Raw genomic sequence first — 23,904 nt, 5'->3', positions numbered from 1 at the left:
CAAATTCATAAGACAGCATAGGCCAAACTTATTTTGTTTTTTATTTTTTATTTTGATTATTTGTCAAATTTTGCAAAACAAGAGATACCGACAAACTAGGCCCGCTGATAAACAACAATGTGACATCAGCTAAATAGACTAAGATCCCTATTCTACTGTAGGCCATTCAAATAAATCACAAAATAAAGCAAAAATAAATAAACGTACCTGAAGGTTATTATTAATCCAATCCAAATACCGAAGATTTATGTTGCGCCGAGCACCTGCCTGTTTACTATCAAACATGCCAAGAGAGTGACCCTCCATAAACAAACAGCAACAACTAAAGAACTGGAAAATCGAGCGACTTTACAGTAGATATGATAACAGCGGTTGAGATTATTGACTTTTCGGGAAAACACAAGTAACTGCGAAGACACGAGGAAAAAATGGTTTGCATGCTGTTCAGGGACGTGTGAGCTTTGCTGAGGGAGACCGAGGAGGAGGTGAAGCGTTTTTTTGCGCTGGGAGAAGAAGGGAGGCGGTAGCGCGGTTTGGGTGCACATAAGCGGGAAAACCTTTTCCAGCTGAATATGACAAGTAATTTAGCCTATCTTGTGCCGTTGACTAAAAGACAAGCTTCTGTGAATAAAACACAATTCACAGACTACATGAAAAAGTATAGATATATGATGAGGTTAAAAATAAATAAAAAAAACATTCCAATTATATTAGCCTACAACATGGCAAGCTGATTAGCCTGTAAAACAATATTATATTGTTCCTTATGTATTAAGTTACATACACATGCACACGCTGACACATATACGCAGCTAAAAGAGAAAACACAATAATAAACTACATTTCCCAGAAGGCACTATACAGCAGCAGAACCTATTTGATTGGACAGCACCGGTATGACATCATCGGCTCATACAAACAAACTAGCAACAGTTAGATCAACAGTCGGTGCCCCTAAAACAATCATGCGAAGAATAAAAGTTTTCTAAACTGCTCGTGGGGATTTCAAATCTCATTTAATTGACGAAAGCAACTCAAAAGCCGCTAAAGGTAAGTTCTATCATTTAGGGTAAAGATAGTGAAGGTTGGCTAACTGCTAAATTGCTAATAGCGTTATATGCTAACGTGAGTGTTGAATGAGTCCAGTGACAACTAACAAACAGCTAACATTACCGTTAGCATTACCGGTTCTTCTTTCTATCTACAGAGTTAGACGTGAACTATATTATAGTAATAGCTCGACGATGAAATAGCATTTAAGTCGTGATTTAGACTGGGCTGATGTGTGGCTAACGTTACTTTTTTAATTGCAAGCCAACTAGCTAATGCTAGGCTAACTTAGCTACCTGTAGCTCAATTCTCTTTGCTGAGTTTGGATTTGAATGAATCCGTCTTTACGCAGTGCTTTCCCCATGCAATGACTGTTCTTGCATGACAGAAGAACCATTTATTTTTCTGTGTATCTGTGTGTATCTTTACGGCGAGAAGCGTGTTTGATTATTGGACTTATGGTGCCATCACGTGTTAACATTTGGGAAGTACACCAGTAGGCTGTCTGTCAAAACTGTACATCTCTCAAGCAGCTAGGTTACATATTACAACAATGATAACTATCGTGATAACTGTATTTTGTTTTTCTTGCGTAGGATGAATTTCTCTGAGGTTTTTAAGCAATCCAACCAACTCTGCAAAGTTTCCCCTGATGGGAAATATTTGGTAAGTGTTTTATTTTTGATAATGTGTAATGCAGTAGAAATACTACTTAACTTAATTTCCCTGGTTAGGTTGCTAGTTACGAATATATATCATGTTTTTTGTTATTGTGGATTTTTACCTTTTTACTTACTTATTCCTTACTGTTTATTACTTATTTACTTACTTATAATACTTGTTTTGATCTTGTTTTTTACTATGTCTCTTGTTTGCACTATCCACTATGCTGCTGTAATCCTGTATGTGTCCCCACTGTGGGACTAATATCTTATTTTATAAAATTGAAGTGAGTTAGAAGTGTTGTTCTCTCTGGCTGTACTTGTCAGGCTACCTGTGTGCAGTACAGGCTGGTGGTGCGAGACGTGAGCACACTGCAGATCCTACAGCTCTACACCTGCTTGGACCAGATATCCTACATGGACTGGTCCTCCGACTCTCTATTTATCCTCTGTGCTATGTACAAGAGGGGACTGGTACAGGTGAGCAGACAGGAATTTGAGTATGTAACTCGGCATGTGGTGTAAATGCTGGTGGTAGGTCTGTGAGGTTAATATTGTTAATGGTTCATTAATTGTGACGAACACTTTATGGATCAAACAATAAACTAAGACATCTAATAAGTCATTGAGTGATAAATCAATAACAGAAATGGTTTGTTGCAGTCTTAAAAAGTATAGTATTGCCCAAACAAAATACTAGATTTGTATTGTTTAATAGAGCACTTAAAATGTACATATATGTTTTTAAGACCTATTTGATTCGTTCTTTGTCATATAATCATTAAGATCTTGGACACAATAAAGAGGAGAAATGAAAAAACTATATTATTGGTGAATATTTGAAAGTATCATTTAGACAATTTAATTTAAACAACACGATTGGAATGTATGTTTGTGTGGTTTTGTTTTTGTTTTTGTGACTGGAAAATCTATAATTTCTTAGCTAGAGTTTAGTCAGACAGGTAAACATGAGATGAAGTGCTCTCTGGATGTTATTTGCACAGAATGCTTTGCATTGAACTACTAAAAGGCCATAATGCCAATAATTCGCCACATCTTGTTTTAACAATCTATTAAAATCATTTCAACAAATATTTCCCCTTCAAAATATGCATTCTGTGTCTTCACCGGGAGGGGTTTGAGTAACTTTGTAAATTTCACTTAAGTGCAGTTACTTAAAGCATGTTTTGTTTTACATCACAGTTGTTTCTTATTTTAGAAAAGTTGAAACTGTTTTCCATGAATCCTTTTTTAACAGTGACATTGATCATTTTACACATTTTTGTTTCCTCAATACAAATGGATATTTAATTTATTGAACCCTGCTGTTTATTTCTCACTTAAATCAAGTCCTCTTTATTTTAGAAGGCTAAAATATAAAACAAATTAATTTGTTAATGATTAATTGACATTTATGTAAAATAGGGTTATTACTTATATCCACAAACATTTTGAAAAACTTGCATCCTAATTGAGAGACGGAGCCTGTAATAATTACTCTTATCTTTTAAAGCGCTGAAGTGGTAAAAACAAGTTTTGCACGTTAGTGTAACGTCCGTCTTGTGTGCATCACGGAGCCAGTAGCTTACCTTTGAAGGGGGATCCACCGCCAGTCTTTCATGGTTTCTGATGCTCAAGTGTTTCTTACTGTTTAAAATCAAGTTTAGGGAGATGCAGGATGCGTATGACGGGTATCATCAGTGACGGCTGATTGCTGTCCTTTTGTCACTCTGTGTTTCTCTTCAGGTGTGGTCTCTTGAACAGCCAGACTGGCACTGTAAGATTGACGAGGGCTCAATAGGACTAGTCTCCTCGCGTTGGAGTCCAGACGGACGTCACATTCTCAACACCACCGAGTTCCATGTGAGTGTGAAGCTGGTGCGTGCATGCATTCATGCACACGAAAGTGTGTTTATGCATATGCTTGTCTGGTTTCAACTGTTGCTGGCCCGCAAAGGAAGGGGGACCTGAAAATAGCCAGACACCAGAGACTGTCTTGACCGCCCCTACACTGCCCCCCCACCTGCTGCATGTATTCAGCCTGATTTCATAGTTCCCCTCCTGTTAGCGTCCTGTCATACATGGGTCTCAAGTACCTCTGGAACATGGGTGCAATGTAGATATGCCCTTCCAATCTATGTCTGGTATTTTCTATGTCAGCAACTCCTATTAATGATGTTCTTAGGCTACAACCAAACTAATACATTTTTGTTTACAAAACCGTGTTTTGAGAACAAAGCATAAACACAAGCGTTTAAAAAAAAAAAAAGATAATAATTTCTCGCCATACTAACATGCCTGAAAACGCATATCGCGTGATCATTCGTGTACAGCAGGCATGTGCTGTGTAAACAGGAAGGCAGATTGTCTACTCTGCGGATGCTTAGTTACAGAAAATATGAGTATCTTGTTTGATACTTAAGATCGTCCTCTGTCTTCCACACACACACACTAAAACGGGGACAAACTTAGTGGGGAAAAAAGCACAGCTAGCAAATGGAAAGTCCTCCGTGTTCATGTCAACCGCCCTCCTCAAAGCTGCAAACCATGCCTTCAAACGTCCGCTCCATAGAGATGTGACGAATCAGGGATGGACACGTTGTGACTCGACTGATAAGAGCCAATCAAGACGTGAACACGGGTCTCTGTTTCTGCCCATCCACACTAAAACGCAACCCTGGAGTTTTCAAACTAAAACGGCCAGTGTAGTGTGAAGGCTAGGCATAAACGTAGCAAAAGTAGTGCACAAATCTACTGCCATTGAGCAAAATGGTCTTGTTTGGTCATGCTTCTTACATTTTATGAAAACTATAGTCTCAATGCAGTGATATCAAATCACAGTTCACACTTAGGAGGCAAGCAAAGGATGAGAAGGAGCTGAAGTTCAGCTTGACTTGACCGGAGCTTGGCTGGTGGTGTTTCCGCGCCTCACGTCTGTGTACACATCAATGAATCAATAATGTATTATACAAAGACTGACTTTTAGTCTGATACTGATATTAGCTTTGTAAAAAGTCCGATAGTTCTGTACTGCAATTCTTAACTGTACACCAATATACAGAATCTGTAAAGAGCTCATGTCGGGATGGATGGATGGGTTTTTGTTAATCGTGGCCTTAAGAATTATGTAGTTAATGTTTTTGTTTTTTTCAGTATGATCAAGCAGTCCTTTATAGGAGTGGGGGTTTCTATTGGAAATTCTTTCATACCATAATATTGACCCTTAAATATAACACGGTACACTAAATCAGTTTTACCTCCAGACGGATTTCGTTTCATTACTTTAAATACTTAAAATCTGCGTCATGTGAAAGGCAATGTGACAATTGCTCCCTCCTGCCAAAAACAGGCTAATGAAGAGAGAGAGTCTGGAGACCTTGAGTGTTGTTTATAACAGTCTGCATCTGAATTGAACCCAGACTAATAAAGATGTGTTTAGTTCCATTCAAGTCCTCTTGACTCCTGGTTTACATTCACTTCATAGTAAGCTTGTGTTGTAAGGGGTGAGAAGCTATAACAGCTACGTGTGGAATATGATGGGGGCACCGTCTTGGGCTGTGTCTGTCATGCTGAACCTGACTCCGGGAATCATTTGACAGGTGTTGTGGCCCAACACACAACTGTGTCTGGTCTGGAGAAGGGTGCAGGGAGTGCAAGTGTCTGTGGCATGTCTGCTTTGTGTCTGTCTGCGTCTTAAAGAAATAGAACGGAGGAAGATATAGACTCTGCATAGAGCACTGTAGTTCAAATGATCAATATCTAAAGTTTTACAATGACGATCTGGCCAAAAAGGCAGCAACAGGAAGCAAGTCGTTAGAAACTAATAAAACATAGAAACATCTCAATTAATCTCATACAAAAATAACAACATGATATATACAATATATAAAAAACAAGGTATCGGGTAGAAGCAAACTCAGAAACCGTTGCAGTGATCAGAGACTATCGTTTGTAAAGAGTTATTGAAGGGCGGTAACGGAATGAGGGTTTTGGAGTTTTAGCTTCGTTTGCAACTCGTTCCAGTCGCTTGGAGCAGCAAACTGGATCGAGAAGCGGCCGAAGACGGTGCAGACCTTTTGAAGGACCATGTTGATGAAGTTGCTAGAGCGTAAATTGCGGTTACTGTTGGAGATGATGATAGAGAGCGGAGATCTGTGGGGGTTTTACCAATTCTAGTTGTATAGATGAACTGATACCAGTTGTTGTGAGTGGTGTCAAAGCAAGCAGTTTGATGATTCTGGCCTAAAAAAAAATTTTTTTTTCTGACAGATAGACCAAACGATTAATAGAGAAAATAAGTAGATTAATCGATAATGAACATATTTGGTAGTTGCAGCCCTATTTCAGTATTCCCCTAAACACCTTTTAGATGTTTTGTGGAGCTTGTTTTTTCCAACCTTTTGAGTAAGACATTTGTTTCTTTAGATGGGTAATCCTGTACTGGTTCTGTCACTGGAAAATGTCAAGACCTGACACAGTGTTATCAACATATTATTCCTCGTTCTTGATTGTCGAGACTTTATATAAATCACTGGTGGGTGTTTGTTATGGTATAATAATGACATGCTTTTCATGGTAGTCCATGTCTCAACATCCTCTCGCCTGTTGTGCATTCAACAACGTGTTACTTACTGCCCTTATCACCTGGCTAAATATGAGCCGCAAGTTGAGTACCACTAAACGTTACTTAGCATCCTTTAGTAGTCGAGTTTGAAAAACTAATTTAACAGAGGCAAAATAGGCACCGGCTACCACATTGCCAAGGGGTCCACTGAACTTACCTTCACCCCAGTCCAACATTTCATTAAGGCTGTGCCAGACGGGTGTTCGTGTCGGGTTTGAATTTCAGCCCCACTCATAAACAGCCTGCTATATTAACTTGTTTAGGGACAGCTGCCTATGGTGTGGATCGTGCCACTGTGTGTGTGTGTGTGTGTGTGTGTGTCTGTCTGTCTATGTGTCAGTAAATCTGCTTAGCTGGCTGTGTGTCTGACTGTCTGTTTTCTTTTCAAACACAAACAGAATATTGTCAGATCTTTGTGATTTGGCAGGTACACAGTAATTTATTAGCTCACAACTGACAGTATACCAGTGGGAGGATGACAAAGCATACTGTGTCCCTAGTGCTAACAGGGTGGCAGCCGTAGACATACTACAGGTAAGGACCGCTTGTCCAGGCAGCTAGAAATGCTTTTGAGTTTTTCCTCAAAGGCCCCAAGTCAGACCTACAATGAGTTTTGAGCCGGACGTGTTGAAAATAACAGTTGTTTTTAAATATGGGATGGCGCCGTGTCACTGATTTAATAGAAAGTCTCGTTGCTGAAACCTAACCTATGTGTTTGTGAGACTTCACGCAAGTTGTCTTCTATTTGAATTCCCATTCCTGTCGTTTATCTTAGGACCTCACAAAATGCCACTCGCACATCCACGTTAATCCATGTGATAAAGTGAGGGTGGAAAAACTCCAGCCAAGGACATCATTGAGCTCGACTTCCCTAATGTGTTTTTTTTTTTTCTTTTTTTTAAACATTGTTGGGATTGGATTAGCAATAGCATTCTTGGCCAGTACTGCTGGAGACATGCTAGCGCGTAGCATTGTTGGCAACAACGCTACTGGACTAAACTGCAAATGTAGGCAGCTGCTTCACTGCAAGACGGGACAATAGCTCACCCATACCTATGTGTGGGCTGCACGAGGCTCCAGTTCCTTGGTAGAATCATGAGGCTGTAACAGGAGAAATAGGCTATATTGGTTTGAGATGGCTTCCTATGTGGAATGCCTGCAGTCTAATCCTCTGCTGACAGATAGGCCTATATGGCATCACACTCGCCCATTCTCTCCCACTCACATAGGCCAGCAACAAGAATGGCTGATAGATAGGTTTTATTCCAGGTTGCTGTCAGTAACTGTGGTCCACATCTGATTGTGGTTCTCATGTTTCTTACAGGCTGCGCTGTTGGTAAGGTTCCCGAATTCCCTGGTTGTCTTGTTATGAATACTTGCTAATAGATATTAAGTGGAAGAAATTAGCTTTAATTGTCCCATTTGGCAGTGTCTTAAGAAGATTGTCTTGTCATAACATGTCAAGTGGATATCATTCGTACACTTCCTGATTACAGTTACAGTCTCAAAGGGATTTGCAGGTTATCTATTATAAAACAAAAATTCTCAGCGCCTCCACCCCTTTTTTTTAGAAAACCACCCATTTGATAAAAATAACTAAAAGCCTCTCTGATCTGGAATTCTTGTACATTTAGTGTCAAAACTAAAGAAAATGCACTTGCCTGTAATTACAGCCGTTACTGATCACCAGTTGCAGTTATGCTAACCGCGGCACAGACGGGAATTTTTCCATCTCTGATGGATAACCAGCAGCTGTTATATTTGAGTTTAGCCTTTTCATGCCACCCTCAAGTCCCTAGCCCCCATCCCCAAGCTCCTGCTCACCTTTTGGTGAGGGTACTTCATCTAAAGTGTAGCTTTACCAACTAAGGATCTTATTGCATAGCACCCCACATGGAAAAGCATTTCCCACCTATTTTCTTCATGCTACCCACCCGCCTACCGAGTTTAAAGTTACACTGCCTTTCAGGTCTGGATCTCCACTCATCCCTTATGTGGCGGGTTCAAGAAGTGTACGAGTGTTTGTGTTTGAGCAATGTTGACATTTGTTACCATGGCACCATGTCTGAGGGGGATGTCCAGGAAGCGTGCAGTGAGGTGTTATTACAGGGTCTGCACAGCTGGATGGCTCGACCAAACCGGAGAGTCGACACTTCAGCCCAGTTGGGTGACAGACTTTGCAAGGTTCAAATGTCTGTCTGGACACTTTGATGAAAGCCTCGTCACTTCAGTAGTTTTAGCATTGCACATTCTCTAATGCAAAATACAGCATTAAGGGTAGGCTCAAATCTCAATAGCCAAACTATTTCTTTAATTATATTTATATTATTATGTTATTGTGTGTGTGTGTGTGTGTGTGTGTGTGTGTGTGTGTGTGTGTGTGTGTGTGTGTGTGTGTGTGTGTGTGTGTGTGTGTGTGTGTGTGTGTGTGTGTGTGTGTGTGTGTGTATATATACACATACAGGGATCTCTCCAGAGGCGTACACAACTAGTTTAAGTTAAACATTTTCACATCTTAATGGTCGAAACATGATCCCACATAGCTTAATGCACCCACAGTATATTGGCTTACTGTAAGCTGTAAAGGAAGGTATGACTGCCATGCATTCAACACCCGTAATGGTCCGGTGTTGTGCTTGCATGCCCTTGATACTTTATGTTAGTAATGACCACTGTATCTGTAATACAAATGTGTATGTAAATGTGAAGCAATCGTAGGCTGTCGGTGGGATTGCAGCTTTCTCTGTGAACACCTTAACGCCCATGCAACGGTACAGCAGTACAGACCTAAACACTCTTCTTGAATGGCAAGATACAACACATCGTATTGGTGCTTTAGTCAAATATGCTTCTCTGTTGGCTGAGTGCCGCCGATCTCGTTGAAGTGAGACTGGTTGGTATTTGAGTGACAGCTGTCGAAACTGAGCATTAGCACACGTGGTCTTTGTTATGCCGACTTGTGGCCAGATAGTTATTCTTTGGCTCTGCTTCTCATCTGTGGGAATGTACACAACCTGCTGGCTGTGCAACTTGCTGTTAATGTGCGACACTTGTCGAACATTACATCAGTGGACTGATCCTGCATGTCGAGATGTTTCCGATCTGTTCATTTAATATTTGCTCATGTCCTAATTTAATGGTTATAATCTCTTTCGATCCCTGTCAGCTACTGCAACCCCTTGAATATACGTGTTCATCCCCTGTGGAAATACACTTCACACACTCAGGGCCCAACAGGGCCATCCATCTAATGATGGACAGATTCCATGTCAGTGTCTTATATCCCTCACAGAGATTTATGATGGACCTCTTCAAAGACCTAAGGCACTCTGTCCACAGCCGTTAATGGGCGTGGTGGCCCATGCTAGCCTGTAGTCTGGATCTGTTCTGCTGATGGAAACGTCTTTGGGTGCAGAGGAGCACTTAGAGGCCTCATAAGGATAGCAGCCTGGTTATTGAGCTCGTATTAGGTCGCTGTTGACGCCCAGTCACCATAGAAAACACTCATTAGATCACAGCCGCAGTTAAGAACGTCTCACCGAAAGCTAGAAGTCGAATTTATCTTATTTAGATATGTAGAAGTCTAGTAGAGAGGGTATCTGGTCCACAATCGTCGTGCGGTTTTCTCAAAGTGGCTTGTAAAATCACTGTTTGCTTCAACACCCCATCTGGAATCCAAAATGTTTCTTTTTCATGTGGTGTTTTGAGCTGTACTCAACAACAGATTTATCAGAATGGCTGTTATTTTAGCTTATCACAGATATCGCTATCACTGTATACGTCTGCTGGTAAGTAACAAGAATTTCGAGACAAAAATCCTGTTTGGGTAACAACACAGTTTCTAGATGACCTCAGTTTTGTCCACTGGACAATTATTCAATAACCAGAGTAAAAGGATCCTTTGTAAATACATTATTGTCTTGTATTTAGATATTTTTTTCAAACTCTTAGTCATTCACATTATACATGTATTGGCGTGTAAAGTCCAGCATTAACTTGGATGTATGTATGCCCTTTGCGCTGCCTGGCAGTACGGTGTGCTTGTCATACTTTCACTCGTGAGATCATCCACAGTGATTTTTTTTTTTTCCCCCTCTTTCCTCTGGTGCCTTGACAGCTGAGAGTCACCGTCTGGTCCCTGTGCACCAAAGCTGTGTCTTACATCAAGTATCCCAAAGCATGTCAGAAAGGTCAGTATGAGAATGATGTTGCTTTATATGTTTTTTCTGTGGCTTATGATTGTATATGTATAACCATGAGTACCTGGGAGCAGGGCCGCTGGTCTGAGTGCCTCGGCATGCCCCAGGAATCACATGCCATTCTTTACCTTGTGGCGCGACCCGGGGTATGAGGCCAAACTATGGTCCTCTTCGCTGACAGCTGTGGCCCTCTTCAGTAAATGGGGCATGCTCTTCATAACAGGCCTGTCAGCAGCTTGGGGGAAAAATGATTGTCCATGTCACTCCTCATTTTCAGCATGCAATACTATGTCCCTCTGCGACCTGTGTATCCTCTAAACCGTCATATAAATAACGTGGCCGTGATAGTTGCATACCACCGACCTGATGGTGCCGAAGTGTCGGATAATTACATTGGATGAAATAAACAGGAAGCCACGAGGCTTTTTTATAGCCAACGTTGTTTGTTTTATTGCGCCATTGTATTTATTTATTCGTTGCTGCTGCTGTTTCTAAACTTCCTCTGAGGAATCAATTTGAATTAGTGTTGAAGAAAGTGGCCAAAAGCTAAATATACTTAAACTGTGTAAGCATTAAACCTAACTAAAGCACGTCCTTCTAGGTTGATTTATAGTTGGTGGTTTGTTTGTTTTTTCAACATGCATTTGTTGTTACGGTGTACTTGTCATTGTAAGGTATCATACTTCTGATTAAATGCCATAACTGGTCTGATTATAGCTTTCTCCCGTCATCTTTCACCCACAGGTATAGATTTCAGCAGAGATGGCTGCTACATGGCCTTGGCTGAACGCCGCGACTGCAAAGACTATGTCAGTGTGTTTGTGTGTGACGACTGGCATTTACTTAGGGTAAGTAAGTATTTTACTTGAGTTTTATGACCGTGATTATACATTTGAGTCGGCAACAGTGAAGAAATCGAAATGTATGCGACGGTAGGAATATGATTTAGTAAAACATCTAAAAAATGATTTGCTACATGATGTACAAGCTTCACAGCCACATGTACTGGCGACTTTTTCTGTTAATTTGTAGTGTAAATTGATTTTATTTAACTTGACTCTCTCACAGCATTTTGAGACTGAGACGCAGGACCTGGCAGGGTTGGAGTGGTCTCCCAATGGCTGTGTGCTGGCAGTGTGGGATAGCTGCCTGGAGGTGAGTCCTTTTCTCTACAGACTTAACACTTCACAAGAGAACAGGATAGATTAACGGCCTTGCTAGTTTTGTTGAGCAGGAACTAAAGTCTAAAATCTGCTCCAGTGGATCAGTATTTAAAGTATGAAATCCTCATTACATCCTGACAGCATCAATTAATTAAATGCTCTGACCAGGGTTGCCCGTTTTGGTTAATTTTAACCGCTAACTAACCGGTTAATTTTGAAGAAACAAACACAAAATGATTCACTCAATGAGCTTTGATGCCACATTTCAAAGCGCTTTATCCATTTAGAGGTTAAGAAATGTTAATGTTTTTGTTGTAAATCTTAAAGGAATTCATGATTTATCTTATATTTTATTGGCTTTGCTGAAGTTTATTTCTGCCTTTAGATATCAGGTCACAGGTGCTCCGATCAATCAGCCACCACGGAGCCAGGCCGATACACACTGGCCCCGGTGCCGCGGAGCTCGCCGCATCCTCTTCTGAACAGCTCAATTTGTCAATAAAACAACCTAGAACCATGGACTGTAAATTAACCTATAGGCTGTATCCTCCCCACAGTACAAGGTGTTGCTGTATTCTTTGGATGGCCGCTTGCTGTCGACCTACAGTGCCTATGAGTGGTCGCTGGGTGTCAAGTCTGTGACCTGGAGCCCCAGCAGCCAGTTCCTGGCCATTGGCAGCTTTGATGAAAAAGTATGGACAAACTCTTGATTGCTGTCGACATTGAAAAATAGGATCACATTATAGCTTGAAAGGACATAACTATCAGTAATGGTTGTAAAGCCATGTGCCTTCATATAGTACTCCACAGGTTTAGCATTGCATTTACACTGCTCTAACAACATCAGACGCACAATGGACAGTTTTAGAAGAAAGGATCATTTTTTCATTTAGCTTCTTCTTCTTTGTCAAAACTGGTCACCTATATTATCCACAATGCAGCTCGACCTTGGACAGTTTAGTCAGAGATTCAGATGTGTCATGCTAGTAGCTAATGTAGCCTCAAGCTGCTAGTCTCAAGCAGAAATGAGGAACAGGGAACAAAGGTCACTTTTCTCTAATTCCACACCCCTAGATTGTTTTTTTTTTTCATTTTAAAACTTGAAGTCGTCAGCCCCAACTAATGAGTGATGACACTTGAAGCAATTGATCAGGCGCTGCGCAGCTACATTTTGAGCCACAAGAGGCTTTATACAACTTTTTTCAGATATGCAGTTGTGACCTGTTTTACGGACAATGATGATTAAAATTGGTGGAGCTCAGAGAAATGGGGCTCATTAATTTTTTCATCAAGTGTCCGATATATGTTTTGACATAATCCTATAATATGATTTGTTATGTTATCAATATCTGTTCAAAGTAAATGACGAGACTTTATTACCCTCATGTCAGGTGCGCATCCTCAATCATATCTCGTGGAAGAAAATCACACAGTTTGAGCACCCAGCGTCCATCAACAACACAAAAGCAGTGAGTATTTCCCAGCATTCGTGACGAGCCTTGAAGGTATTGCAGTTCAATTATTAACTGTTTGTTGTGTTTCAAGGTTGTGTATAAGGAAGTGGAGAAGAGGACAGCTGTTGGAACTGATGACCTATCGCTACACATCACAATTGGCACCACCCTCTTCAACACCCAGAGCAAATGTATGTCAGCTTTTGAAGAGAGTAATCTAAAAGCAGTATTTGACTAAAACTACAGAGGTCAATTAACCAATTGTGTCAATATATAAACTCTATTTTTTCTGCTTGACTACTCCAGACGAGATCTGCCCAGCGCCAGTCCAGATTCCTGTGGTCAAACCTGACCCGGACCGAGCCAACCCCAAGATTGGTGTCTCTACTTTGGCATTCAGCTCAGACAGTCGCTATCTAGCCACCAAAAATGGTAAAACTTCACAGCTGTTCACTTTTACTGTCGTTTTGAACCCAAGTGGGTTCCTGAGGACCCTTAAAAAGTCTTAAAAGGCATTGAATTCATTCATCATTCATCATATTGGGTATTTAAATGTCTAAAAGCAATTTTTCAAAAGTCTTGAGAATGTTAAGACATGGGAAGTCATACAGGTTCACCAGAAACTCCTTCAGCTCAGACTGAGAGGTCTTTTAAAGGGATGTTCGTCCACAGGGACCGCCAAAATCAACACGAAAAAAACTTTTTGTAACTTTAAATCCTCAAAATAATTGGTAACATTTGTTTTTTTTATATAATTCCCTGTATGCATCTTGCATTAACGTCATGCAGATGTTTATTGTTACAATAAACATTTGAGCAAAATTGTCTCCACCCCAAGTCATTTTTTTCTTCAAATGTGGTTATTGAAAAGTTGGGCTCAACTTTAATTACAAATGGCATTCAAAAATCTTTAAAAGTCTTCAATCTAACTTGTCATTGGTAGGCAGTTGGCGGCAGTTGTAGGAGCTGTATACTGTATTATATGTAAATAACAGTTTCCACATTTTTGGTCATCAACTTTAGTGTTAACTTATTTTTGCTGCAATGCTAGTGTTCCATGGCTCTATAATATGTATCTGTGTTTCTCTGACTTCAGACAACATGGCCAGTGTTGTGTGGGTGTGGGACATGCAGAAGCTGAGCCTGGTGGCTGTGCTTGAGCAGACATCGGCTGTGCGTTGCTTTCAGTGGGACCCCCGACGGCCCCGGCTGGCACTGTGTACAGGCAACACCAAACTCTACCTCTGGTCCCCGGCAGGCTGCGTTTCTGTCCAAGTCCCCACTGAAGGTAACGAGCTCGGCCACTAAGAGTTGAAACTGTCAAGCAGCTGGAATACACAGCTTTATTATGGTGTTCTCAGATCTAGAAGGAGGACAGTGCACTGTAACGTCTCTCTCTAATGACTAACCCTAACCCGGGAAGACGACCCGCTCTGTATGTACACATAAACGGCTCATTCTAAGGTAAAGATAACACAACAATTCTTATTTTCCAGGCTAAACATACATTAAAGAAAACATACTCATTATATTTCTGCCAGGTGATCCCCCTAAATTCTACACACTGTTCCTTTTTAGTTTTGCTTTTCAAATTGTTTCTTCCTGTGCAAAGGAAATATGTCCCACCAGTGTCAGAATTGAAATCTTTACCTTTTTGATGCTCCTCTGTGATGCTGCAGTTAATTTTGATTTAGCCTGAAAGGTGTGTGTGTTGTACTGAGAAACGGCAAGTAAAAAAACAACAGAAAATTCAATTGTCATAGCACCAAGTCAGAATCAATGCAACTTGTTAGGGCTGACAATTTGAACAAAGTTGAATGTGGATTGTTATGCACAGTGGTTTATTTTACCTTCATGTTGTGTATGTTTAGATGTGTGGTCACAACACTTGCCCCTCTCTCTATTCTGCCAGGTGGTTTACAGGTCCAGTCTCTACACTGGCACTGCAGTGGAGACTCTCTGATCCTGCTCGGCAAGGAGCAGCTGTGTTTGTGCTACATGGACATCGACCAGGAGGACAAGTAAATAACAAAGAAGCACAGGTCTCGAGAATAACTTGATTACAGGTCTAGCTTATTTGGCAATACACACTTGGCCGGTAATGTGTTATGGTGACGACGAAATGACTCAAAGTCTCAACTTTCACATGCTGAATTGTTGCTTCTCGACACGTTTTTAAGGCCCTCAGTGCAGGTTACTGGGATGTTCAAGTCAAAAACGTGAAAAACCTGCCATGATATTCCTCCCGAGCGACAGACAAATCACTTTTTTTAAATAACCGAATGTGTACTGAAAAACTAGTTTTGAACACTGTGAAAAGATAGAGGTTTACAAAGTTGTATAGATTTCACTGTACTTAAGTATTTTCTATGTGTTTTACCTTGAAATTGTGTAATTATTTTGAATAAATTGTCATAAATAACAGCTTACGGTGAGTTGCTAAAGTTTGTACATCGAAATCTTTCAGTTTATTAAAAAGGTTTGTGTAGTCGGCCCAGGCAGTTCATGATTGTAATAAGTACTCTCTCTCTGACAATTAAATATTTATTTTCTGGAAGCATTCGTGAGTTTACTGCAACAAAATAACAGCAGATAAATAAAACTCAAATAGTATTTACAAATCTATTTGAAGATATTCCTTTTATAAAACATCTGTCATGCAAACTTAACGTGCAGGAAACATGCAAAAGTAAAGACACAATTATTCATTGGCATTGTTGAGCATGAAAATATGGCCCGTTAACTTTGGTAACACAACAATTATATATTATAGGATGCCGTTTAGGGGGAAAAAAAACACAGAAATCTTGTTCACAAGATATATACAGACAGGTTGAGGAAATGATGTAAAGCTTTGTCTGCGTGAATTTCATTTAGTAACCCATCGTTTATTCCCACTGCAGAGATTAATGCAGCCGAGTGCCAATGTGTGCCTAAAACGAATGCAGGACCTTTAAGGCAACTTCTCAACAAACATAGACACGGTTTACAAGTTCATGTTGCATAAAACATCTGTAACATACAACATTTAGCTATAGTAGCTAAAGCAGCTCTCCGTGTGGAACATGAGCTCCATCCTCTGAGCAAAGACATGAATAAGCAAATGTAAACATGGAGAGCACAACACTGGCCAGTAAGAGAAGGTCACAACATGTAGTTTATCATCTCCACTGATCAAGATTCATTGACACCCAAGAGTGTATAATAATCATGTAAAATGACCTTAAAACTAAATCCCTCCATCCATAAGCTGCTCTTCCATTTCGCGAAGCTACCCTATGATCAGAATAATGCAATCCTTCATCTCAAACCTTTTATTAATGTAGCAAATATGGAACATATTCTTAGCTGGTGTTTTGGTTTCACTGTATTTGTCATTGCTCTACTCTGGTCGGCTGGTTTGCTGTAGAAACGAGCCCAAACAAAGCCCAATCCTGAAATAACGACCCCTAAACCATAAGATCTAAACTCAGATCATTGTTTTTGACAGTCTGTCAATCAATGGTTAAACAAGGAGCATGAGACTACAAGAAGCTCAATCTAGAATAAATACAGAAGTAATGAATGAATGTGCTCTCTCCTTTGTCTCCAACTTATGTCACATGTGCATACACTCCTGCGGGCCTACGTGGGTATGGCAGATCTGCGAGCAACTCTTTGCAGGAAAGGTACTCGGGGCGCAAAAAACAAACCTAAAAAACATAGACAATCGATGCAGTGCTGCGCATTATTGACCTACAGTAGGCTGACCACTTTACCGCACCAATTTAGGAGGTGTGGACATCTCATGGGCTCAACTTACACACACACACACAGATTGCGCATTACACTGTAGTGGAGCGACAGCTTCTCTCAGACAGCGCAGTGTAACACAGACACATGGGTTGAATTCAGTTGTAATTTGGAGAAACTTGATTTTTAGAAGCCAATCTTCCCACGGGTTATGGAGTAGCCCAACTTGGCCTCATTGTTGATGAAGGACATGATACCTAGATAGGTCTCGATGAGCAGGGGTCTCTCCAGGATCAGGACACCGTTAGCCCGACCGGGGATGGGGTGCTCCCTATGGGCTTTCTTCACTGCCTGCACCAGCTGGGTCCTGAAGTTGTCCAACTTGGTAAGTAAAAGGAAAAAGAACATGAAACGGAAACACCCCTCCAAAAAACTTCCAATCAATTACGCTACTCTCAAGTGTGGAATAATGGATATACTTGAGAGTTGAGCTAAAATGATCTTGCTCCATTTAATACATGTCACAATGCTAATGGCTCTGAAGGGGAAGATACAGTCATTGCCCCAGGCCCTGTTTTTGCCTTGCCAACAAGAAAAACAACTTTGAAAATAACTGTTTGTACACAAAGAGATGCCCACACTGTTTTTAAGTTATATGAATAACATTCTTTCTCTCAAGGCATGACTGATTTTCAAGGCAGCGATCAGTCTGTTATGAGCTGTGACTGCAAGAGCAGTTTTTGCATGAATTAACTGCTGCACCATTGGTCACCACACAGAGAAACATGTTCATGTACCTTATTTACCTTATTTCAACTTTAAATCTTCTGTTTTTAAAATGTAAGATAATCCATTGGATGATGACTCAAAATGCATTTTAGTCTCATTCAATGAAAGAGATTCTACCTGGCAGAGAGAGGCCACCGTCTCATCAGCGTGGGCCATGGAGTGCTCTGTGAGGGTGGCGTAAGGCATGTCTGTAGACCAGGGGTTCCAGCGGTTTAAGAACGAGGCCCGAGGACGTTTGTCCCACTGGACACGAATCCCGTAGCCCTCTCTCCTGTAAAATAACACATCGGTGTAAGAGCTGTTGGAATTTTAAGAATCAGCCAGCTACCAAGTCACCAAGCTGAGCCACGTGTGTTTAGAGAAAGAGACGAAAGAAAAATCTGAATTCATACAGCCTTTGATCTCCAGCATTTATTACATTTCATCTCTTCATTCTGAATATTACAACTCTTTCATTTTGTGAACCTTTCTATACAGTAGATGTTAAACAGGCTTGCATACTTGTTAAGGGATTTGGGCGGGAACTCAAACTCGCCCACTGAGATGGTGTCTACAGCGTTGAGAGAGATCCTTACGACCTGCTGACACAACAGGTTGATGAAGTCGTACTTGCACACCAGCAGCGACCTGTGCACACGACCAAAAAATGTCAAATTGTGTTGACAAACAATGTCATATTATGGTTATATTTCCTCAAACATTTGGATCAACAAAATATAGTTTTTGACTTACCTATCAGTTATAAGCACGAGTCGCTCCCTCTCATTGTTCCAGTGGTCAATTCTACAGAAACGCACACAAATTGGCAAATTGACCAGCTGCTTTGTAAAGCACAATTACTCAGTTTACTTGGTTTACTCAGTTGCATTGTTAACAAAAGATAAATGTATAAATCTACAAGATAATGAGGGAAAAAACGGTCAAATCTTTGGCTCCCATTTAACATAATTAGCAGCTAGATTAGAAAACAAGATCCTTAACAACAAACATTTACTCTGCAGCTTTAACAAATCTACAGCGGATGTGTCTTAAGGTACATTAGGCCCCAATGTTCACACAGCAGCTCACCTCACAACAGCTGTCCCATGTTTCAGGCTGATAATAAACCAGTTACATGCTGCTGGGATACTTACTCTGCCAGCAGCCAGACGCTGAGCACCTCTCCATCCTCAGAAGGGAGTGCCACGGTCCTGATGTCGCTCACAGCCTGCTCAATGGTGCCTGGCTGAGATCAGCATCACACAACAGGACTCATCAGCATCACCCATTCCTCCCTGTGGTGTGCTGGTGTAGCTTTGACAATGCACTGCTATTTATTAAGCATGGTCTGTTAACGGTGCCGTTTATTTATCACGCTTATCGTTTGTATTGAAAGGGGCTATTTTAAAGAGACACACGGAATCAAATCGGCTGTGGTGTCGATTCACTTACCCTGAACACGAAATAGTCCTTCACTTTCGCTTGCATCGTGGGGTTATGCACATGGAAAGGCGTCAGCGTTTGTAACGGGGGGCAGCAGGCCACGGAGGCTCCGTGTCCGAGGCTCCGTCCGGCCTCCGGCGGCGTGAAGGCAACCTCCACCCCCTCCTCGGCTTCTGCAGAGTGGAGAATCGCAACGCCCGGGCTCTCCGGCTCCACCGTGTCGTTCAGCTGGAGCATGGTGCAACTAACGGTGTTCGGGGAGCTCCCCGGACAATGTGGGCCAAGTGTTAGATAAGACGAAGTGCCTTCGAAGATGCAGTCTCACCCATTGCGCACGGACAATGTTTTGATTGTGAGCGCTATGAGGAAGCAGAGCCCTCTTCCTTCACTTCCCCCCCTTTGATTTCCTTCCTCTTAAAGGGACATCATGTTTTAACGGAGATAATTGCGGAAACAGGTGGTCAGAGTGGATGAGCGCACTTTTGTTTTGATTGTCAGTTCTATGATGACTAAATAATCCAAATTGACCAATTTGATTTGATTCTACACATCCTATTAACCTATAATTATGTGGTTGTGATGTCTCCATATTTACACCCTCAGCCTGCTTGAGTGTTTGTATTGGCTCATGTCCAGTTTAAGCTAGAAGGGTTCAGTCATATTGTTGGGATCTGGCAGGAGCGGGATTGGTAATTAGTATAATACATTTAGTTATTGATATCGATACAATTACTATCAATAGGATCATTAATGTATATTAATAATATCGGGTCACCACCCTGGCAACAGGGACCAATAACCAAACAGTGGATGAAGTCTCAAAATTGGTGTTCACTCAAAATGTCAATAGTTAAGGTTAACAGTGAAGGGTTTAATACCAGTACTGACTATAACCAGCTGATACTACATATGCACATATTGCAAACTGACCATAATTATCTGCACAATTACTGCTCCATTTTCAGGGCTTGGTTGGACAGTTGGTTTGCTAGGTAGAACAGAACGACTTGCTAATATCCAGTACAAGATTATTTTTCGTTCATGCAAGCTTCACAGCAATGCCAATACTCTCTCCAGGTTGCCAGCTTTCCTTGAAAACAAGCGGCAATCTGATCAGAAGCCTTCCCAGCTAATGACAAGCAGGGTTGCCCTAAAAGTGTGTGCAGTAGCATGCAAGAGGCCTTTTTCATCTACACTGTCCAGTTAGGACAACACATTCTCTCTCCCAACTCTTCAAATATCAACACATTTGTCACAGGTTATGAGCTTCCAACCTCCATTTTCAGTTGCGAAACTCTACATTTAGTCATATTATGACATTATGACTTAAAGATCTAAACTGCACACATGACTGCTGCTGCCTGCTGGTGGATGTTTTTGTAACATTGTGTTATTGTTATTGTTCTTACAAAAGTCCGCCTTTATTACTGTGCTGGGTTTATTGAGGAAGCAAAGAGAGAAAACTATTCTTTATCACTCCTCTAACTTGGGTTTCTGGTAAGTCTTTGCTTATCTCAGCCAATTAACAGGCTCAGGGAGGTCACAATATCTCACTGTGTCATTATTGTTTGAACACGTAGACAGTAGTGTGCTGTAGGTAATAATTATTATCAAAGGTATGCACATGTTTCTGATAAACTGTTCTGATTATCAGCAGAGGACATTATTTAAGGCTGGGATTAACACTGAAATTACAGAAGACTACAGAACTACTGAACTGCATACATAGACTGCCACTTTGAGGATGGAGAGGACAATGTGTTTTCCACTGTTGCTGCTGATCTGCTCTCTCTCCACAGCTCAGCTTCAGACAGAGTCTGACAACGAAATTATTCCACATGGAAAGCAAACCGAATCCCAGGGAAGAGAACCAACAAATGTTTCTGACCACCAACAGACCTGCACACAAGACATCAACGCTGTGCTGAGAGAGATGAGCGCCGCGTTGGCTGAACAGAGGGTGGAGATGAGGCACTTACAGAGAGAAAATGAAGGTACTGTAGTATGTTAAGTTGTGAGGGAAGTACTTGCAGCACGAACCACTTTGTTATTACAGAACGGACCGAAATAATGTTTACAAAAAATATGTCATTGAATCTTCTTTTTTCCCTTTTTATTTTTTTTAGCACAGACAGCCAAGCTGAGAGAACTGGAGTTACAAAAGACTGAGGTGGACAAGCTGAAGCAACAGCTGAAAGGTACACGTCAAAATGACATATTAGAGACAATATAAACAGTATAAGACTGTTTTTCCTACATATATACACAGTATTATGGACAGTATAAAGTAATTTGTTGGAACAATATACAGGTTTTCAGTGGCTAAAGCACACCCTAATGAAAACAATGATGATGAAATACGTTTAACAGTCAAAGATTGTTTTTATTGGAGACAAAAATGTATTTCTCATTGCACCTATTCTAATTGATTTCAGCACAGGCAGCAGAGCTGAGCAACACGAGAGCAGAGCTGAACAACATGACATTCAGGACAGATGTCACAGAAAACCAGGTGGAGGCTCTGAAAAGAGATAATGAAGGTAAGATAAAATAAGATATTTGAACAGTTTGGTTATAATAGATAACAATAATCAATTTAGAAAAAAGCTCATTATTGTCATGGTCAATGTTGTCATTATCGCTGTAACATCATTCTCTAACATGAGTAAGTTTCTCTCTTTCTCAGTCAAACAGGTGGCTTTCTCAACATGTCTGTTGGCTTCAGGCTCAGGAACAATCGGACCATTCAACACACAAACTCCTCTGGTCTTCAGATACGTTGTCACAAACATCGGAAATGCCTACAACCCAAACACAGGTACTTTAATTCACAATTTTAAATATTTTCATTGACTTTTTTGCAATGTCTGCTTCAACCACATCATAAACAGATAATTCCCCAGTTACATTCACTGACAAAACTGTCCCACAGGTTTTTTCATTGCACCAGTAAGAGGAGCCTACCACTTTGAGTTCTACATAGCTGCACATGGAGATCCTTCACATGTTTCAGCTGCTGTGTTGGTCAAGAACGGAGAGCATATTTTTATAGCATATGAGCATCAGACGTCCGGTTTTAGTAAATCTGCTAATGGTGCCACACTGCTTCTAGAGGTCGGAGATGTTGTTCAATTGCATCTCTGGGCAAACGCAAAAATTTATGACAGTGGAAATCGTCATAGCACCTTCAGTGGTAATCTGCTTTTCACCATGTAAAAGAAAAACAGGTCTTTGTTTTGCTCAGTTTAAGAGTATCGTGTACACTGCAGCCACGTATCAGAAAATGACATTATTTTTTCCTGTATATGAATGCTGATTGACAACCCTGCATAAGAACAACAATCTTCTTCATGAGAAAAGGTTCATTCATTTTTCATCCGCACGTCTTTCCGGATTTGCATCAAAATACGCAGTCATAGACAGTGAGGGAATACTTGTGCCAGATGTTTTGTTAACATTAGATCAAGGGAGTGTCGTAATAGATGAGAAACATGTGTAAATGTTCAGAAATCCAGGTCTGGTGCTGTTAGTGTGAGAGGGGACATTCCCTTTTTTCCTTCAAATGTATGACACAGTCGCTGTGTTTTTTTATTTGTAACTACCGATTATTATCTAGACAAACAGGAATACTGTATCAGTACCAGCAAATTATAGTCTCATTTACAGTATTTAGCCTGTATATGAAAGTTAATGACAAAGCTTCATGTCAACAATAATTTGTACATGTTGTATACACTGTATTATTTTTATGTTCTCTTACATTTGAATAAAAGCATAATGATATCACTACATTACTATCTCTGGATTTTTCTTCAACACTTGATAAATTGTGTTTTGAAATAAAATATTTTCTAATTGTAGCAGAAAACCAAATAAATGTAGAATGAAGTAAGTATTATTGAGCAAGGGTAACCCACGACTCAAACATCAATTATACTTTTTTATATTATGTAATGTATATTGTGATTAATACTGACTGTGTGGTAGTCATTGACATTATAGTGACCCTGTTATTCAATACACAAGTAGTTAAATCTAGTATTTTCATCTCTACTTTTATAACTTTAATTTTCCTGTTACATTTTGTTTTGCCTGTTCATTCACTATCAAATTGTAACTAATTCTTATTACACAGAGTTGTTGTTGTCACATAAATTACAAGCTCAGTGAACACAATCATTGATCCATTTTTAGTTAAGAAGCTTTACACTTCCTAGGTCATATTGCTGGCTGCTTATGCACTCGGAATAAAGAACTGAACTGAAGTTTGTAAAAATGTAATGTATGTTCATGATATATGTTTAGTAGAGAGAGAGAGAGAGAGAGAGAGAGAGAGAGAGAGAGAGAGAGAGAGAGAGAGAGAGAGAGAGAGAGAGAGAGAGCAGCACATGGTGCAGAGGTGAACAAAGCATGCACTACATCACATTAACTGTGTCTAAAAAGTGTGTGTGAGTGAAAGAAATCCTTTTAAATTTTCACTAGACTAAGAAGAGTTCAAAGAGTTTTTTAGGATTGGAAGCAGAGGTTAGGACTTTAGAGCGGAAGAAAGCAGCTTTATCAGTAGATAGAGAGGAGGAAAAAGTGGAAAGAAGAGATTGGAAGTTAAGAAGGTCCTCCGGGAGTTTGCTTTTTCTCCATTTACCCTCAGCCTCTCTTAGGCTCCGTCTATCAGTACGCACTGAGTCCAACAGCCACGGGGCAGGTGGAGTTGGTCGTGCAGGCCTGGACGTGAAGGGACAGACGTTGTCCAAAGAAGAGGAAAGGGTGCAGAGGAGAAGATCAGTAGCAGTATCAGGGGATAGGAGAGAG

At 40.6% G+C, this 23,904-nt stretch overlaps 3 protein-coding genes across 3 annotated transcripts; 2 read left to right on the top strand and 1 right to left on the bottom strand.

Moving 5' to 3' along the window:
- Positions 1–916: 916 nt before the first annotated feature.
- wrap73 (WD repeat containing, antisense to TP73) lies at positions 917–15,475 on the top strand. Its single transcript, XM_079168313.1, has 13 exons — positions 917–1,050; positions 1,647–1,716; positions 2,040–2,192; positions 3,459–3,575; positions 10,454–10,526; positions 11,280–11,383; positions 11,604–11,690; positions 12,256–12,390; positions 13,090–13,167; positions 13,244–13,343; positions 13,459–13,584; positions 14,249–14,440; positions 15,065–15,475. The coding sequence occupies exons 2-13, from the start codon at positions 1,648–1,650 to the stop codon at positions 15,175–15,177; spliced, it is 1,347 nt and encodes a 448-aa protein (XP_079024439.1). The 5' UTR covers positions 917–1,050; position 1,647; the 3' UTR covers positions 15,178–15,475.
- A 214-nt stretch (positions 15,476–15,689) lies between these two features.
- tprg1l (tumor protein p63 regulated 1-like) lies at positions 15,690–19,438 on the bottom strand. Its single transcript, XM_079169578.1, has 6 exons — positions 19,105–19,438; positions 18,807–18,898; positions 18,406–18,456; positions 18,175–18,300; positions 17,791–17,944; positions 15,690–17,265 (listed from the first exon to the last, which is right to left on the bottom strand). The coding sequence occupies exons 1-6, from the start codon at positions 19,330–19,332 to the stop codon at positions 17,071–17,073; spliced, it is 846 nt and encodes a 281-aa protein (XP_079025704.1). The 5' UTR covers positions 19,333–19,438; the 3' UTR covers positions 15,690–17,070.
- Positions 19,439–20,783: 1,345 nt separating this feature from the next.
- Positions 20,784–22,884, top strand: LOC306709531 (uncharacterized protein). Its single transcript, XM_079177715.1, has 5 exons — positions 20,784–21,089; positions 21,222–21,293; positions 21,531–21,635; positions 21,782–21,913; positions 22,028–22,884. Exons 1-5 carry the CDS (start codon positions 20,840–20,842, stop codon positions 22,309–22,311), a joined length of 843 nt encoding a protein of 280 aa, XP_079033841.1. The 5' UTR covers positions 20,784–20,839; the 3' UTR covers positions 22,312–22,884.
- The last annotated feature ends 1,020 nt before the right edge of the window (positions 22,885–23,904 follow it).

The sequence above is a fragment of the Pholis gunnellus genome (genome assembly GCF_910591455.1).
Source record: "Pholis gunnellus genome assembly, chromosome: 2".
NCBI classification, from domain to species: Eukaryota; Metazoa; Chordata; class Actinopteri; order Perciformes; family Pholidae; genus Pholis; species Pholis gunnellus.
This window is presented reverse-complemented; position numbering and strand designations above follow the sequence as displayed.

What these genes read in the sequence shown, in the direction of transcription:
- wrap73 (XM_079168313.1), top strand. Translation starts at nt 1,648, where the DNA reads ATGAATTTCTCTGAGGTTTTTAAGCAATCCAACCAACTCTGCAAAGTT. An exon ending in TGTGGGATAGCTGCCTGGAG is followed by an intron (nt 11,691 to 12,255) that starts GTGAGTCCTTTT and finishes TCCTCCCCACAG; the next exon opens with TACAAGGTGTTGCTGTATTC. An exon ending in CCATCAACAACACAAAAGCA is followed by an intron (nt 13,168 to 13,243) that starts GTGAGTATTTCC and finishes TTGTGTTTCAAG; the next exon opens with GTTGTGTATAAGGAAGTGGA.
- tprg1l (XM_079169578.1), bottom strand. Translation starts at nt 19,332, where the DNA reads ATGCTCCAGCTGAACGACACGGTGGAGCCGGAGAGCCCGGGCGTTGCG. An exon ending in AGCGTCTGGCTGCTGGCAGA is followed by an intron (nt 18,457 to 18,806) that starts GTAAGTATCCCA and finishes GCGTTTCTGTAG; the next exon opens with AATTGACCACTGGAACAATG. An exon ending in CTCGTGCTTATAACTGATAG is followed by an intron (nt 18,301 to 18,405) that starts GTAAGTCAAAAA and finishes TCGTGTGCACAG; the next exon opens with GTCGCTGCTGGTGTGCAAGT.
- LOC306709531 (XM_079177715.1), top strand. Translation starts at nt 20,840, where the DNA reads ATGGAGAGGACAATGTGTTTTCCACTGTTGCTGCTGATCTGCTCTCTC. An exon ending in CTTACAGAGAGAAAATGAAG is followed by an intron (nt 21,090 to 21,221) that starts GTACTGTAGTAT and finishes TATTTTTTTTAG; the next exon opens with CACAGACAGCCAAGCTGAGA. An exon ending in GCTGAAGCAACAGCTGAAAG is followed by an intron (nt 21,294 to 21,530) that starts GTACACGTCAAA and finishes AATTGATTTCAG; the next exon opens with CACAGGCAGCAGAGCTGAGC.